At 41.1% G+C, this 16973-nt stretch overlaps 1 protein-coding gene across 1 annotated transcript in view; it reads right to left on the reverse strand.

Moving 5' to 3' along the window:
• Window positions 1-16973, reverse strand: part of LOC145399054 (carboxylic ester hydrolase-like) — a 137745-nt gene that overhangs the window by 9197 nt on the left and 111575 nt on the right. The window contains exons 2-6 of the mRNA XM_080271791.1: window positions 16879-16973; window positions 7029-7193; window positions 4438-4579; window positions 650-835; window positions 78-271 (exon numbers count right to left, since the gene is read on the reverse strand). The exon at window positions 16879-16973 is cut by the window's right edge and continues 125 nt beyond it. Of these exons, the coding sequence (XP_080127917.1) occupies window positions 78-271; window positions 650-835; window positions 4438-4579; window positions 7029-7193; window positions 16879-16973 (782 nt within the window). The remainder of the gene's footprint in view (window positions 1-77; window positions 272-649; window positions 836-4437; window positions 4580-7028; window positions 7194-16878) is intronic.

The following is a 16973-nucleotide window of genomic DNA, read 5'->3' on the forward strand; positions in this document are numbered from 1 at the left end:
ATTATTCTGTTAAAACCCCAAAACAGTTAAGAGAAATCGGAACGCAATTATCAGAGACTAAGATAAAGAGTACCAACGTAATATTTAGCAGGGAGGACAGCCAATTCGTGAACCGGGGCCTCCTGTAGACACTCTATAATTCTTGCTGAGTCTGAGGTGTTGGGGCAGGCCAGGGCAAGGGCAGTCTCCAGCGCCACCTCCCTGTGTCTCGCGCCCAGGGCAAAGGGACTCAGGGCCGTGCCGGAATGAAGAATGGCTCGCGAGAAGAGACCTGAAACGGAATTATCACCATAGCTCGAAGACGTAGTTTTTGCTGAGTGCTCACAATCTCCAGAAGATTTTATTCATCTTTGGCTAGGCTTCGAACAAGAGAGGTTAAATATTACCTTCAATAACCCCTTCACAACCTGATTTCTCTAAGCTGATTAAAATCACCTGGAGGAGCTAGAATAAGAATATACAGTATATATCAATCTATAGCCAGATGGCTCAATCCCGGAAAGGGTGGCCACAAAAGAATGGCCTCCATATCACCCTGCCCACCGCCATCCACGTGACCTCTGTCCAACTCACAATCCCCTCTTGCATATGCCTCTCCACCCCGTTAAAAATCCGTAATCGAACTGAAAATTCCCATAAATCTGCAAACCTGCTGATTTGGGTGAGAGAATGTGAAGGTGTGTGGATGCGGCCCCAGAATTCTGGCCGAAGAGCGTGACGCGGGTGGGGTCGCCGCCAAAGCGACATATGTTGTCCTGCACCCACTGCAGTGCTTGGGTCTGGTCCTTGAGCCCCACGTTACCTGGAGCGGCTGCGTCTTCAGTGGATAGGAACCCTGGGAGTGAAAATAATGTTAACAGACAAGATCCTTTTTCCTTTCGAGATATATGACTCCAATGTTAGGCGTCAGTTGACTTATCCTTTTATAGGTACTGTCTATCCATAACCAGACGCTTAAATCCCTAAAAGGGTGGTCACAAACAAATCACCTCAGTTACCCTGTTCTCTGCCATCAAACTGCTCTCTCTCTCTCTAGGTCATTTTCCCCTCCTTCATATACCTCTCCTCTCCATTCCTCCATCTTATTTCGGTATTTTGCTCTGCATACCGCCAAACAGGTCCGTACAGAGGAAGGGAAACCTCTCCCTATCTCTGTTTTAAGAAAGGAGGATTGTGCTTTTAAACATATATACAACGTGGTCTCATTTGATCCTCATCATCATCATCCTAGTCCCAATACATCATGATTATATTCATTATCACTATCAAGGCTTCTTGTTCGTATTTTTAGTTAGTTGTTTTCCGGGAAGGGGCACTAACCCTCCGCCAACCCACTTGTTGTCACGTAGGGAACACATGTTGGTTGGTTATAAGGTTACCACCCAGAGTTGTAAATGCTTTACTGGTTTACAGGAACTCATTTGACATACCACTCAATGTAGAGCTACCCTAAAAACAGAGATCAGATATTCATTCTTAGATCTTCAGTGGAAAAGTTTCTAGAGAAGGGAAAGAAGTATGAGGCCTTCATGGATTTGGAGAAAGCATATGACATGGTGGATAGACAAGGATTGTGGAAAGTATTAAGAATATAATTATAGAGTAGGTGGGAATTTGTTGAATGCCGTGAAGAGTATGTATGAGGATGTTAAGGCTGCTGTGCGTGTGGATAGTGAACTGAGTGAATTTTTGTATTTGAAGGTTGGACTGAAATAGGGATGTGTCAGGTCTCCATGGCTGTTCAATCTGTACATGGATGAAGTTATAAAAGAGATACAAGGTAGGGCAGTGGATGTTGGAGGGCCGCTAATGAGAGAGGGCAGTGTTTGGAAACTCCCTATACTGTTGTTTGCAGATGATACTGTGCTGTAGGTGAAGACGAAGGGGATCTGCAGGGCTTGATGGATGAGTCTGGGAGAGTGTGTAAGAAACGGAATCTAAATGCGAATGTACGGAAGCGTAAAGTTATGGTTTTCGAGAGAAGTGAAGTGAGTGAATGTACAGTGAGGTTGGATGAGGAGATGGAAGATGTGAGTGCGTTTAAGTACCTGGGTAGTGTGATGAATAAGGATGGAAGTTTAGAGGGTGAAGTGCTTGAAAGGGTACAACAAGGAAGAAAGGTTGTTGGTTCCTTGAAAGCTGTGATAAGAAACAGGGAAGTGAGCATGGGAGCGAAAAAGTTACTACGTGACAGTATTGTGATACCAACTCTGACGTATGGAAGTGAAGCTTGGATCTTGGTGGAGGGACGGAAGTCAAGAGTGAGAGCAGTGGAAATGAGTTATTTGAGAGGAACATGTGGAGTCACATGGAGAGACAGACTGACAAATGAGGAAGTGAAGGAGCATTGTGGTGTGAATGTGGATGTGATAGGAAGCATTAATAGGAACACACTGAAGTGGTTTGGCCATGTGGAGAGAATGGAGAATGCAAGGCTGACAAGGAGTGTGTATATGAGTGAGGTGGAGGGGGGGAGAGGGAGGGGGAGGCCGAGGATGAGATGGAGGGATGGAGTGGAGAGGTATATGACAGAAGGGGGTATGAGCTTGGAGCAGGGCAGTGAAATGGCAGGTGACAGGGTGGCATGGAAGCGATTTGTTTGTGTCCACTCCTTGCAGGATTAAGGCGTTTAGCAATAGATAGATAGATAGATAATCAAACTAAGCTTACTATATCATCGTAATTCTGTTTCATCATCATCAATAACCTTTTTGTTTCATTGTTACAAACGGTGGTAGATGGGGGCACCCGCCATCCGCTTACTTCATGTAGTGCTGTCTTCAGGTGACTCTGAAATGAATGACAAACCAAATTGTTTTCGGCAACCTACGATTCATTTACTACGCTGGGTGGTAACCATAGAATCAGATGACGCCTAATGATCTAATGGAATAAGGAACTCCAAACGGATGATACCCACAAGCATTTACATACGACGGGTGGTAGCAATTTGTTGCTTATGTAACACCACTTAGAGGCCAGTGTGACTCTTCATCCTTGTCTTCGGTGTCAAGACTGGTTTACAGTAGCCCGAGTCCCTACGCTCCTCATAGGGCAGAAAAGGATTGGATGATGGATGGGTAGTTACAAATGGACGAATTCATTCAGCTTAAGAAGAATCTCTCGTGAAGAATAGGTTAATGGCGATCATCTTTAATCCTTCACTACACGAAGTCTCTCCTAAGATTAATAAAATCGTGAGGTATAACAATAACAGACTTTAATAGACGCCATCTTACTGTAATGGTTACACTTAACAGTACTGTCAGCAAAGTATATTTTAAGTTACTGCTGCATCGCTTATCTCGGTATTATCAGTCTCACAGTTGAGTTGCCAAGATAACTTTGATTATTATTACCTTCCCCCCATTTTAGCAATCCATTTTCCTTGTTCGACAAACCTTCCAAAAACAAGTGGTGCCAGGCACAACAAACCTCGCCTGACAGCAGTTATTATATTGCTGTTAAATACTAAACCGGTACTGATATTTAGTGTCAGTAAACAATTTAAGTCAAAGGTAACGGCGCAAAAGAAATGGAACTTGTTATCTGTCAGTACTAATTATTTGTAAAATATGCCATAATGAGTTCCAGTGTTGATAATAATAAAATATCTCCCTAACTTTAACTTCGTCTAGCTCTGTGAAATTCCTTGACCTTGCGTTTCACCTTTTAGTCTGGAAGACGTTTAGATAATTCAGTTACCCTATGCGTAGTTATAGCCTACTTATAGCCCATATGTGACTTCTCGATAATAGGAAATATCGCTGTCTTCAATCAATTTCGAGTTATAGCCCCCTATTATCCGTGACCTTGAGTTTGAACTTTCAAGATCACTTAAGGTCAAAGGTCATGGTACCAATTAAAAACCCATGTTGATAATAGTAAATATCTCTATCTCCAACCAGTTTCTAGCTATGGTCCCCTGGATATTCGTGACCATGAGTTTGACCTTTCAAGGTCACTCACAGTCAAAGGTCTTGGTGTCAGATGAAAGCCCATATGGGAGTTCCTGTATGTCGATAATAGGAAATATCTCTATCTTCAAGCGGTTTCAAGTTAAAGCCCTCTGAAAGTCCGTGACCTTGAGTTTGACCTTTCTAGGTCACCCAATCACCTCCAAAATTTAATCACTTCCTTTTCACCAGTGTCCATATTTCTTGAAAGTTCCATGTAATTTCATTCAGCCGTTTTTCCGTAATGTTGCTAACAAACAAAGAAACAAACAAAGATACTCGACCAAAAATAATACCTCGCCGGACTCCGTCCTGGGTGAGGTAATTAGAGAGACAGACAGACAGACAGACAAACAAAGAAAATTAGCTAATTCTGGAGGACACTATATCTGTCAAATGAAAAACTCTCAAAATCTATGTGAGGTACCCTTTCTGAAATATATAAGTGCACAAACGACAGCGAAAGTGTCTAGTGACTGACCCAAAGTGCCAAGTCTGAACTGCGGAACTACAAGGACGACGGGATGGTTCAGGAAAACGTATGGAGGGAATTTGTTTGCAGAACCACCCGCGTACCCTCCCCCATGGAGGAACACCAGCACAGGCATCCTTCCTCTGCGCACCTGTTAGGATGATTCGATGGGGTTAGACGAGAGTTAGTTGATGTTAGATGATGCTAAATGAGATGGTTGAGGAGGACATGTGAGGGGAACGTGCTAGCGGAATCTCCCACATACCCACCACCATGAAGGAGCGCCAGCACAAGCATCCCTCCTCTGCATTTTTGCAGGGATGGGGGCATGGTTAGATGAGGTTAGACGGGGTGTAAATGGAATTACATGGTGTTACATGATATGACTGAGGTGGATATGTGGGAGGAACATGTTAGCGGAACCTTCCACATACCCATCGCCATGTCGGAATATTAGCACTTGCATATCTCTGTGTACTTGTTGGTTGTGCTGGAGAGTGACAACTTCACGTGGTAGCACTGAATAATCGGGTGGTCGCACTGCCCGATTATACTGGTCTCTCATTCTCTCCTGTTCTCCACAAGGAGACTGGTGTGCTGCAGAAGGGCATCTTCACCCTGCAGTCTATTGACTTCACATTCCAGATTAACCTGGGACTACAACTACTACTATTAGGACCCCTGTTGGGATGAGGGCATGGTTAGAGGGGTAGAATTAACTCCTTGGCTTTATCTACCTACTTCTCGTTATTCCAGTGATACCATTCTACCTAACAGTTTCCACCACTGTCTTTATGGCTATCATTTTACCTAGACATGTATGATACGCAGTTAACCCCATCCATCCGGTGACGTATCGTCTAATATTTTTTTTCTTCTTGCGGACGATTTTAGTAAACTTTCAATGGTTAAACAGTAGCAAGGGAGGTAAATAATGGCTATATGTAATTTAACCCATCCAGTTCGGAATCTCTCTACAAAGTTTAAGTTTCTGAAAAGAGCAAGAATATAATTATTAACACGTCATCGCACTGAAGACTTAATTGTGTGGCCTTTTGCACTAGATAGCCCGTCTGATAATTTACGTGCTATTTTTTTTTTATCTTCCTTTGTTTCTACATCCTACTTTACTTCTTGTTTTAACTATTTCACTTAGATGTTGAATTATCAAGGAAAATTCTTGTTATCCTAGGCCTACTTCCAGATCATTTATTTATTTATTTTTTTTTTTAGCGAAAGGAAACTTTTCAAACTTCTTCAGCCCCTTTACTAACAGAAATAACTAAAAATCATCTACAGTTGCAAAGTATCGTAGTACTGTGGCAAGAGGAAACTGCTGCATTCTTTCCACCTTAACCTGGCACAGAGTTTCGTCTTTTTAGAGCTTATATTACGTAGCCCAGTGGCAGAAGAAAACAATACTATGGGTTCATATCTTTTCCTTAACACTTCCTCGTGACCAGCATCATATTTTAGTGTTGATTTATTGATACCTTGCTATGTTCAAAATGAAGAGATGGCAATTTTAGACCAAGTTAAAGTGATAGAATATACTGTAATAACTTATTCCGGCTTGAAGGGGTTAAGTGGGAATCGAGTTAGGCTGATGGTGAACATGATAATTTATGTTCCCACACATCAGATTCGACTATATTGACACCTCTCCATCTTGAATGCTGAGTTTTTATGAGAGACAAACGTAAGAACATTGCACAGGTCACAAGTGGTGACATGTAGAGGTGTGCGGTACATAGGAGGACTACTGGGCCTTGAAAGCAGGCTGTGAAGCCTATGCCCAGAGTCGGTCACATAAAAAAAAAAAGAAAAAAAAAAAAAAGGAAGTTCTGGGGATAGGACGTAGAGCTCTAACCTTATCGTATTCTGCCACTGAACTATGTGAAATTCGCCGAAAAAAAAAGGACGAAAATCCCCCCAGGATAAGGTAAAAGAATTATTGTAGTATCTCCTCCTGACACCACCTCAGATGATTTTGGATTATATATGAATAATATCCCAGGCTCTTGTAAAGGTGCAAACGTCTTTCGAGCGCTAGTAAATGTATTAATGTATTATTATTTTTATATTTATTATTATCATTATTATTATTATTATTATTATTATTATTATTATGGGGTAGGTGGGGGCGCTCACTATACACTCACTCAATATAGTGCTCCTCTCGGGTGTCTGCCCTTTCCTTTCCTCCATCCTTCGTTTCTTCCATCCTCTTCTGTCTTTCCTTCATTCTTTCCTCTTCCTTCTGCCTGTGGGTGGCTTTACACTGAGTGACAAGCCAAATGGTTTCCTGTACACCAGGAGACCATTTACTACTCTGAGTGGTAACCATATAATAAAATTTTGCCGCCTGCTGGTTTACTGGGTAATTACGGCGCTCCAATCGGATTCAGCCGGTGAAGGTTTATATCCAAGGGGTAGTCGGGGTTTATTGCTCACGTAATGCCACTCAGAGATGAGTGAGGCTCGTTACTCTCATTTTAAATGTCAGGACCAACTGGCCTAGCCCCGGGCTCCTACGCTCCTCATGGGGCAACGTAGGATTAAATGATGATGATGATGATGATGATGATGATTATTATTACCCGTGGAGTGAAGACATTGAGGTAGAGACAATCCTCAGAGCCCAAAACGTCCTCCTTGTCGAGCGTATCGTTGGCCTTGGTCACGAAGGAGGCTATTTGGATACAGGAATCAGGCTGCCAGCTCCCGTCCCTCACACCCACCCACGGTGTGGCTTCTATTGGGTCCTAAAAGAGAATGAAAATGAATGGTATGCAAGGGCAATTTTTTTTTTTTTAATAACAGAGCAGAAGAAGGAAAACAAATGAATAAAAAAAAAAAATCCATGCACCAGATTACTGGTGTCCTCTGTTCATAAAATATTTGTAACAGTTAGACTTGAAGTTTGGAGGGAAACAACTCTGGGGAAACGAGTTCCAGAGAGATGCAGTTCGGGGGATGAAAGAATTCTGCTAGGCAGAAGTTCTGCAGTATGGCTGAGTGACATTCCAGTCATGAGCGCTGCCAGCTGCCCGTGTAGCATGATGGAAGGCATGGAGAGGTGGCACAATGGACGCAACTTCGTCTGAGCATTTGCTGTAGAAATATCTGTAAAATAAAGCAAGGGAGGCAACATTCCATCTTACTTGTAGGGGAGGTAGTTTATTAGTAATAGCAGGGTTATTAATAATTCTAACAGCTTTGTTCTGAATTTTTTCTACTTGTTTTAATGCAACCTCTCCACATCCACTCCACACGGGTGAGCAGTATTCAAGCTGAAAGCGCACATGACACTTATAAATTATAACTAACTGCTCGTCAGTGAAGAAATTACGGACTCTGTACAATAATCCAAGTTTCTTTGAGGCGGTTTTAGCAAGTGATCTAACATGAGAGGTCCAGCTGAGGGCGTTGTTAAGCGAGACGCTGAGAATTTCAATACTTTTGGAAACGCGAATATTTGTAGCACTGAAGGTAATATATGATTCTGGCAATACCTGTCTATTAGTAAATTGTGTATATTTAGTTTTACTAGCATTAAATAAGACAAGGTTATTTTGTCCCCGTTCACTGATCGTATTGATTTAAAGAGATGGCTGTACTGAGGTGAAAGTTAGAGATACTGGACTTTGTAGATGGTTGTCAGAGTGTGAATGAATTATGAAGTGTTGAGTCATCTACATATGAATGGATGGGATTGTGGGTGACAGATAAGAGATCATTAATATGAACGAGGAACAGGGTTGGTGCCAGAACTACTCCCTGCAGCATGCCGGCGTTAACTGAGTGGAAAGTGGAATATACATCATCTACTTTTACTCTTATTTTTCTATTGCTGAGATATGAGGAAATCAAAGGAATAAAAGAGTTTAGTCCATAGCAAGGGAGTTTGGACAACAGGGAACGGCGCCACACTCTGTCGAAAGCTTTAGAAATATCCAGGGCTACTGCATTAGTTTCACCATGTAGGTCAACTGATTGATGAATGGTATGGGTCAGGAGATTGAGTATGTCAATGGTGGACCTTTCTTGGCGAAAACCATATTGTCTATCACTAATTCAGTTGTTGGATTCAAGATGTTTAACTACTATATGTGCTTATTAATTACAGTTTCAAAAACCTTACCGAGAGAAGATGTGACAGCTATTGGTCTGTAATCAGAGGGGTCAGAGGAACTTCCTTTCTTTGGAATTGGGTGGATATTGGCTTCTTTCCATGAATTAGGGAATGAAGAGGTACGTATGCATAGTCTGAATAATATAGCAAGAACAGAGGCAAGTACTGGGGAACACTTTTTCAAAACAATTGGCGGAATTCCATCTGGGCCTGGAGCTTTGTTGGTAGGTATATTGTCTAGGATGGATTTCACGTACCTTGTCTGTATTTTAAGTGAAACAATGTCGGGAGAGTCAAGTTCTAGTGCTGGGACATTCTGGCTGGCTTCCCCTAAGGTAGAATTTCTGGCAAATGTACTGGCAAAGATATCTGCTTTCTCACGCGGGTCATTTGTAATGTTGCCATCTGGAAATTTTAGTGAGGGAATGGATGATGACTTGTTAAAGTTATTATTGAAAGAATTGAGAGTTGACCAGAATACTCTATTGTCATTGGGGTTGTTAAGTAGTTTTGATGCTTGGTTTTGAAGAAAGTTTGATTTATCAAGATTTAATACAGCTTTTGCATGGTTTCTAGCAATTTTAAATTGAGAGAGTTATTCAGATGTTTTTGATTTCAAGTAATAGTTATATGCTGATGACTTTTGGGCTGTTGCTCTGGCACAGTTGCTATCAAACCATTTTGGAGAGTTCGATCTTTTAGTGAATTGTTGACTTGGTATGAATAAATCCATACCAGCTAGTATTAAATCGCAAATGCGAGATTGGGTAGAATTGGGATCACTAGAGAAGAATGAGTGCCATGGAATGTCAGCAAGATAATTTCTAAATTCATCCCAGTTTCCCCTATCAAAGTGCCATCGGGTCACCCTGACAGGTTCAGAATGGGGAGGTTTGGGGGGGCTAACTAATGAGGCTTTGATGAGATTGTGGTCAGAGGATCCAAGTGGAGACAATACCTCTATCCTGTGCTGATCTGGATTATTTGCCAGGAACAGATCCAAAAGATGGGCAATATGATAAGGATTATCTGGTATTCTGGTTGGTTGCTTTACCAGTTGCGTGAGATTAAACGATTCTGCAAACAGCTCGCACTCTAGATCAGCATCGTCAGTCCTGGCAGAGTGCAATAACCATTCAACATTATGTATGTTAAAATCACGAAAGATGGTAATTTCGGTGTTAAGGGCAAGATTAAGGTTGCTCAACTTTGTGGAAATGGAATCAAATACACTGGGTTCAGAAGAAGCATTGGGGGAGCGATAAACTACACAGATATATTTGGTGATATTTTGACTGTTTAGTTTATACAGCGAGTAATCAAAACTGCGTGAAGTTTAAAATGGTGTCAACTGCATATTGGGATTTGATATAACAACAGGTGCCACCCACATTACGGAAATATGTGAGGAGATGGTAACAAGGAAACATTATGAGGATATTTCAGTAGAAAGAAAGGAAACGAAGGTGATTGAGACGAGTAAGAAGAAATAAATAAAAAGGAAAAGAGCAGGGGTAGGAGTAGTAACAGCAACCCCAGTCTCATCTGGACGTGAATGCAATGGACGGCAGGCTGAAGTTGCCTTTCTTCTGCAGTCCACCATCCTTCTTCTGGAGGATAATGAGGAAAGTGAGGGACGTCTGAATAATCCAGCAGCTCCACCAACCGGCAACATCGGCGCCACCACCTAAAGGCATCCCTCTCTAACACCAAACGATGATGAAAAGCTCCATAGGAGAATCCGACAAAGACAATATATATTTATATATATATATATATATATATATATATATATATATATATTTATATATATATATATATATATATATATATATATATATATATTGTTACGGAACAGAGAAAGATAATGTACACTTTAAGTGAGAATACTAAAAAATCACTACTGTCCCGTAAAGTTCCAGGTTCAAAACAAAAGAGTTAGGTAAAATTAGAAGTTAAAGTTTAATGCTCAAACTAACAACAAAACATTCAGGACTCATAAGGATAATGTAATGGCAAAAACAGGTTAAATATATGGTTAACTGCAATAGCCTCTATTAACACGAAATTAGCATGAGAAAATTTATCTAAGTCAGCCCTGATGAAATGAAAAACACTGGGCAATGCTCAGTTAATGCAAGATAAATAATTACAGATACACACTATTATTACCATTGGCTGACAAAATGAATTCTACAAAATTTACAAAAACTTTCCAGGCCTAAGAATTAACCCTATGCTATACAGTACAAGAACAAAATGCAACAACACTCACACTCAAATCACACAGCTGCTAGATGGTTGGAGACTTCCTGAGAAATTCACAATAATAATAACTGTACAGGGGAGGACAGAGATGTGAACAAAATGAGGAGCAAATCTAAGTGGCAATGATGCAGAGACTGAGCTCATTATATAGGGGCCAGCAGAGCTTGATACAACTTGTAAGAAGGACGCGCAAATGAAGCCATGGGGACAAAGAGATGAAAATCCCGCACTGAACAACAAAAAGGACGACTTACTCTACTATAACGGTAGAAGGGGGGGACTGAGGCAGAACACGCTCGTGATCAAACATGCAGCATACTGTGCGTTAAAATTATACAAAGGATGATGAAATCATAGGCTATGTAACACCTCCCCACAAAGAAAAAGAAATTTACAAAGGAAATTTCTTATTACTCTAAAACAATCTGTCTAAAGTCTAGACAAACAATCTGCAATAACATTTTCTTTCCCCTTGACATGTATGTCTAATGAATACTCCCGAAGAAGTAGACTCCATCTTGTCAATCTCTGATTTTTATCTTTAAACTTACTAAGGAATTTCAGTGGATTATGATCAGTATAAATGACTATGGGGTCAAAACCAGAACACAAATAAAATGAAAAAAGCTGTAAACCCAAAATCAAAGCCAAAAGCTCTTTCTCAATAGTTGAGTAGTTCCTTTGAGGTGGAGTGAACTTCTTACTGTAATAAGATACAGGATGTTCAATACCCTGATCATCCTCTTGCAGCAAAACAGCCCCAGCTCCTGTATCACTTGCATCAACAGCCATCTTAAAATGCTTAGCAAAATTTGGAGTAGCGAGCACTGGCTGACTTAATAGAATAGCTTTAAGTTTGTTGAAAGAGGATTCACAGTTATCGGTCCAGACAAATTTAACTCCCTTTTTCAGTAGGTCTGTAAGTGGTGATACAAGAATAGAAAAGTTAAGAACAAATCTCCTGTAATAACCTACCATTCCCAAAAATCTTTGTAGCTCTTTCCTACTTTTAGGTCTGGGAAGATCACTTATAACCTGAACCTTAGCTGCTGGTGGTGCAACAGGTCCATCACCAATTACGTACCCAAGGTACTGAACTTTAGCTTGACCAAACTCACACTTTGATAAATTAGCTACAAGATTAGCATGAACCAAACGCTCAAGAAATTTACTGACATGGCATAGGTGATCTTTCCAGTTGTCACTGAAGATTAATACATCATCAATATAAACAACACACCCTGCCAAACCCTCTGTTACAACATTCATGAGCTTCTGAAATGTGGCTGGTGCATTCTTCATGCCATATGGCATTACAGAACATGCAAAAGTCTTTCCTAGTGTTACAAAACATGAGATCTCCCTAGCACGTTCAGTCATAGGTACTTGCCAGTATCCCTTTAACAAATCAAACTTACTTATGTACCTAGCCTTTCCGATCTTGTCTATGCAATCTTCCACGCGAGGGAGAGGGTAAGTGTCTGTTTTGGTTATCTGATTAACACGTCTGTAGTCAATGCAAAGCCTCTGTGACCCACCTGGCTTAGGGACTAGAGTGACAGGAGAACTCTACTCGCTCTGACAGGGCTCAATCATCATGTGGTCCAACAGGTAGCCAAGCTCCTTCTCGAAGAGAGGAACTTTCACTGGGTTCACACGGTAAGGAGGCAGTTTAATTGGCTTTGCGTCTCCAACATCGACATCATGCATCAACACAGTAGTTCTTCCTGGAGTGGCACGGAACACTTGCGGGTACTGCTGCAGTAATGCCGAAAACTCCTGCCTTTCCTCGGGAGGTAGATGAGAAAGCTTAGTCTGGAGATCATTCATGATATCAGGATTCTTCCCCAAACTATCACTCAGGCTCATGCTGCATGGGAGAGCTTCACTTGCAGACTCGGGTGGAACAGCTACAGTGCAGACTGGATTATTTTCGTCCCGCCTGTGATATAACTTTAGCATGTTGATGTGACATAGTTGCTTGTTCTTTCTACGATCTGGTGTGGCGATGACATAGTTGACATCACTGAGTTTCTTCTCCACGAAATAAGGACCACTAAACTTGGCTTGAAGAGGTTGCCCATGAACTGGTAGCAGAATCAAAACCTGATCTCCTGGCTGAAAGTGGCGTAATCTGGACTTCTTATCATACCAAGTCTTCATTATCTCCTGAGCAGCTCCTAAATTCTCTCTCGCCAGCTGTAAAGCAGTGGACAGCCGTTCTTTGAACTTCATCACATACTGCAGCAGGTTGACGTCATCTTCCTCCGACAGCCAGCATTCCTTGAGTAGCTTAAGGGGTCCTCTTACTTCATGGCCAAACAGTAGTTCAAAAGGTGAGAAGCCCAGTGATTCATTTGGAGATTCTCTTGCAGCAAATACAACGAATGGAAAACCTTTATCCCAGTCTTTCTGATGTTCCAAACAGTATTTATTGAGCATCGATTTGAGTGTTTGATGATATCTCTCCAACGCTCCTTGGGTCTGGGGATGGTAAGCTGAAGACGTGATATGGGTGATGCCCAACTCTTTCAGAGACTGCTTGAAAACATTCGACATGAAATTACTTCCCCGGTCTGACTGTACCTCCTTGGGCAGACCAAACTTTGTGAAGAACCCTAGCATTTCCTTAACCACGTTCTTTGCTGAGATATTTCTAAGTGGAATGGCTTCAGGATAACGAGTAGCCATATCAATCAGGGTCAACACATAAGAAAATCCTGAAGAAGTCTTAGGAAGAGGGCCCACAATATCCACCAACACACGGGAGAAAGGCGCCTCAAATGGAGGAATGAGAACTAGAGGTGCAACCTTTACGGTCTGATTACACTTCCCCACAACTTGACAGGTGTGACAAGACTTACAATACCAGGAAACATCCCTGAAGATACCTGGCCAGTAGAAGTGTTTCAAAATGCGTGCCACAGTCTTCCTCACTCCAAGGTGTCCTGCCAAACTGGAATCATGAGCCACTCTAATGATATCCTGCCTACAAACACGAGGGATGACAACTTGATGTACAACCTCCCATTCACAGTCGGCTGATGCTGTTGGGGGTCTCCACTTCCTCATAAGTACTCCTGACTTTACATAATAACAAGTAGAAGCACCGGCTGACTCTTCTTTACTGTAAGCAGAGTTAGCTAGACCTTTCAACTCAGGGTCAGCAACCTGCAACTCAACCAACTCTTGACGACACAAATTATCAACACTACGGGGTGCTGCCTCATCTGGTGAGTGGTCCAAATTAGCAAGAAAAGTGTCAGCTAGGATAACATCATCATCATCATTATCCTCTAAATCACCAGTAACTTTAGACTTAGCCCTAGTGACAGCACATGCAGGGAACACATCAGGGACATCACAATCCTGGGACGCAGCCACTGGCTCACTAGACAACTGAGGAGCTGGACACACTTGACTTCCACCAATACCATTTCCAAGTAAGAAAGTTACACCTGACATTGGGAGTGTCTCAACCAACCCAACCATAACGGAACCATTAACAAAACCAGACTCTAAATTCACTCTGCACAGAGGGACAGAGAAGTAATTATTCCCTACACCTTGTAAGATTATAGTTTCATCAGAGGAATTAACATTAGAGCCTAGAACACTGGTCAGCATAAGGGATTGGCAAGCACCTGTGTCACGATATATTTTAACTGATTTCCTGTCATTACTGTCCAGAGGACTGACAAAACCATCAGACAGGAAATTAGCACATGAACTCTTGAGAGTGTCACCCACGTTACTGCTCAAAAGAGGAGCTCCATCATGAGAATTTAAGTTACCCCTCAAAGCAGGTTCAGTTAACTCAGTTAAAGAATTCTGGGAACTCTCAAGGGTGGACACTAGACCAATTGACTGAATATTTAAAGACTCCTTTTTGTTCACATCACGCTGTCTCCTGAAACATTTTTCCGTAGTTTGACCAAGCTTACTACAATAAGTACATTTACTTTTCTGAAATCTAGAGGTGAAGCTGGTATTTACTTCCTGAGAAACATCATCCTTATTCTCTTTCCTGTTACCTGTACTCTGAGTAGAGGCAACGTACTTACTGTCAGCTTTTCTTTTTTCTTTAGAATATCTCTTGTGAGTGAGAACATATTCATCAGCTAAAACTGCAGCATCAGACAAATTATCTATTCTTTTCTCATCAAGATATAGGCTTACATCTTTATAAATACACCTCTTGAAGTCCTCCAGCAAAATCATCTGCTTAAATTTAACAAAATCAGAATCCACATTCTTAGAATTTAACCACTGCTCTAACAGATCTTCTTTGATTTTTGCATACTCAACATGGGATTGCTTATCTTGCTTGTAAGTTGTCCTAAATTTTACTCTATAGGCTTCAGGAACAAGCTCATAGGCCTTAAGAATCAAGCTCTTAACTACATCATAATTATCAGATTGATCCTGAGACAAAGATGCATAAGTTACTTGAGATTTACCGGTGAGAACAGTTTGAAGGAGTACTGGCCAATACTCCTTGGGCCAATTAAAACCTGTAGCTACCCTCTCAAACAACTGAAAATACTTAGTTAAATCAGATTCATTAAAAGGAGGGACAAGTTTAACATTTTTAGCCACATCAAAATCATCAGAGCTAGATGATCCAGTTCCACCTTGTTTCATGCGATACTCATGGTCTGCCTGAATCCTAGCAAGTTCAATTTGTGCCTGAGCCTGTACCTGTGCCTCTTGAATACGAGCATTTGCCTCCTTAACATCAGCCTCCTTAGCACGTGCTTGAAATTCAGCTTCCTTCACACGAGCCTCCTGCAGGGCTAGCTGTAACTTAGCTAATTCAATCTGCGTTTGCTCATTTGGAGGAGTTACATTAAACAAGCTTTCATTAATCATGTCAACAATTTGATCTTTAGAATGATGAGAGCGAACAGCAATTCCCAATTGTTGAGCAACGAGCTTAAGTTCATTCTTTGTTCTGTTTTCTATATCACACACTGTTTGCACATTTGACAAAAAATCTTTGGCTTCATCAAGTGTAGAAATAGTAGACATCATGAATAAATCAGTCACAAAATATCAAGCAATATCCTTATGATAATATCCTGAATATCCTGATAAGAGGTCGCCAAATTTATGTTACGGAACAGAGAAAGATAATGTACACTTTAAGTGAGAATACTAAAAAATCACTACTGTCCCGTAAAGTTCCAGGTTCAAAACAAAAGAGTTAGGTAAAATTACAAGTTAAAGTTTAATGCTCAAACTAACAACAAAACATTCAGGACTCATAAGGATAATGTAATGGCAAAAACAGGTTAAATATATGGTTAACTGCAATAGCCTCTATTAACACGAAATTAACATGAGTAAATTTATCTAAGTCAGCCCTGATGAAATGAAAAACACTGGGTAATGCTCAGTTAATGCAAGATAAATAATTACAGATACAAACTATTATTACCACTGGCTGACAAAATGAATTCTACACAATTTACAAAAACTCTCCAGGCCTAAGAATTAACCCTATGCTATACAGTACAGGAACAAAATGCAACAACACTCACACTCAAATCACACAGCTGCTAGATGGTTGGAGACTTCCTGAGAAATTCACAATAATAATAACTGTACAGGGGAGGACAGAGATGTGAACAAAATGAGGAGCAGATCTAAGTGGCAATGATGCAGAGACTGAGCTCATTATATAGGGGCCAGCAGAGCTTGATACAACTTGTAAGAAGGACGCGCAAATGAAGCCATGGGGACAAAGAGATGAAAATCCCGCACTGAACAACAGAAAGGACGACTTACTCTACTATAACGGTAGAAGGGGGGGACTGAGGCAGAACACGCTCGTGATCAAACATGCAGCATACTGTGCGTTAAAATTACACAAAGGATGATGAAATCATAGGCTATGTAAAAATATATATATATATATATATATATATATATATATATATATATATATATATATATATATATATAAAACTACAGAACTGACAAAGGCAAGAAATCGTCAGGCGAAGGAAGCAAGGCACTGGAACAACCCTACTCCTCTCACCCACCTGAAAACGCAGTTTCCCCAAGGGCGGCTCAGCGTAAGGGATGCCGTAGAAGGAGAAGAAGGGCAATCCATTATCCGAGTACTCCCTCACGCCCC

Source organism: Coenobita brevimanus, chromosome 47, assembly GCF_032717465.1.
Source record: "Coenobita brevimanus isolate Jiangsu-jjx chromosome 47, ASM3271746v2, whole genome shotgun sequence".
Taxonomy (NCBI): Eukaryota; Metazoa; Arthropoda; class Malacostraca; order Decapoda; family Coenobitidae; genus Coenobita; species Coenobita brevimanus.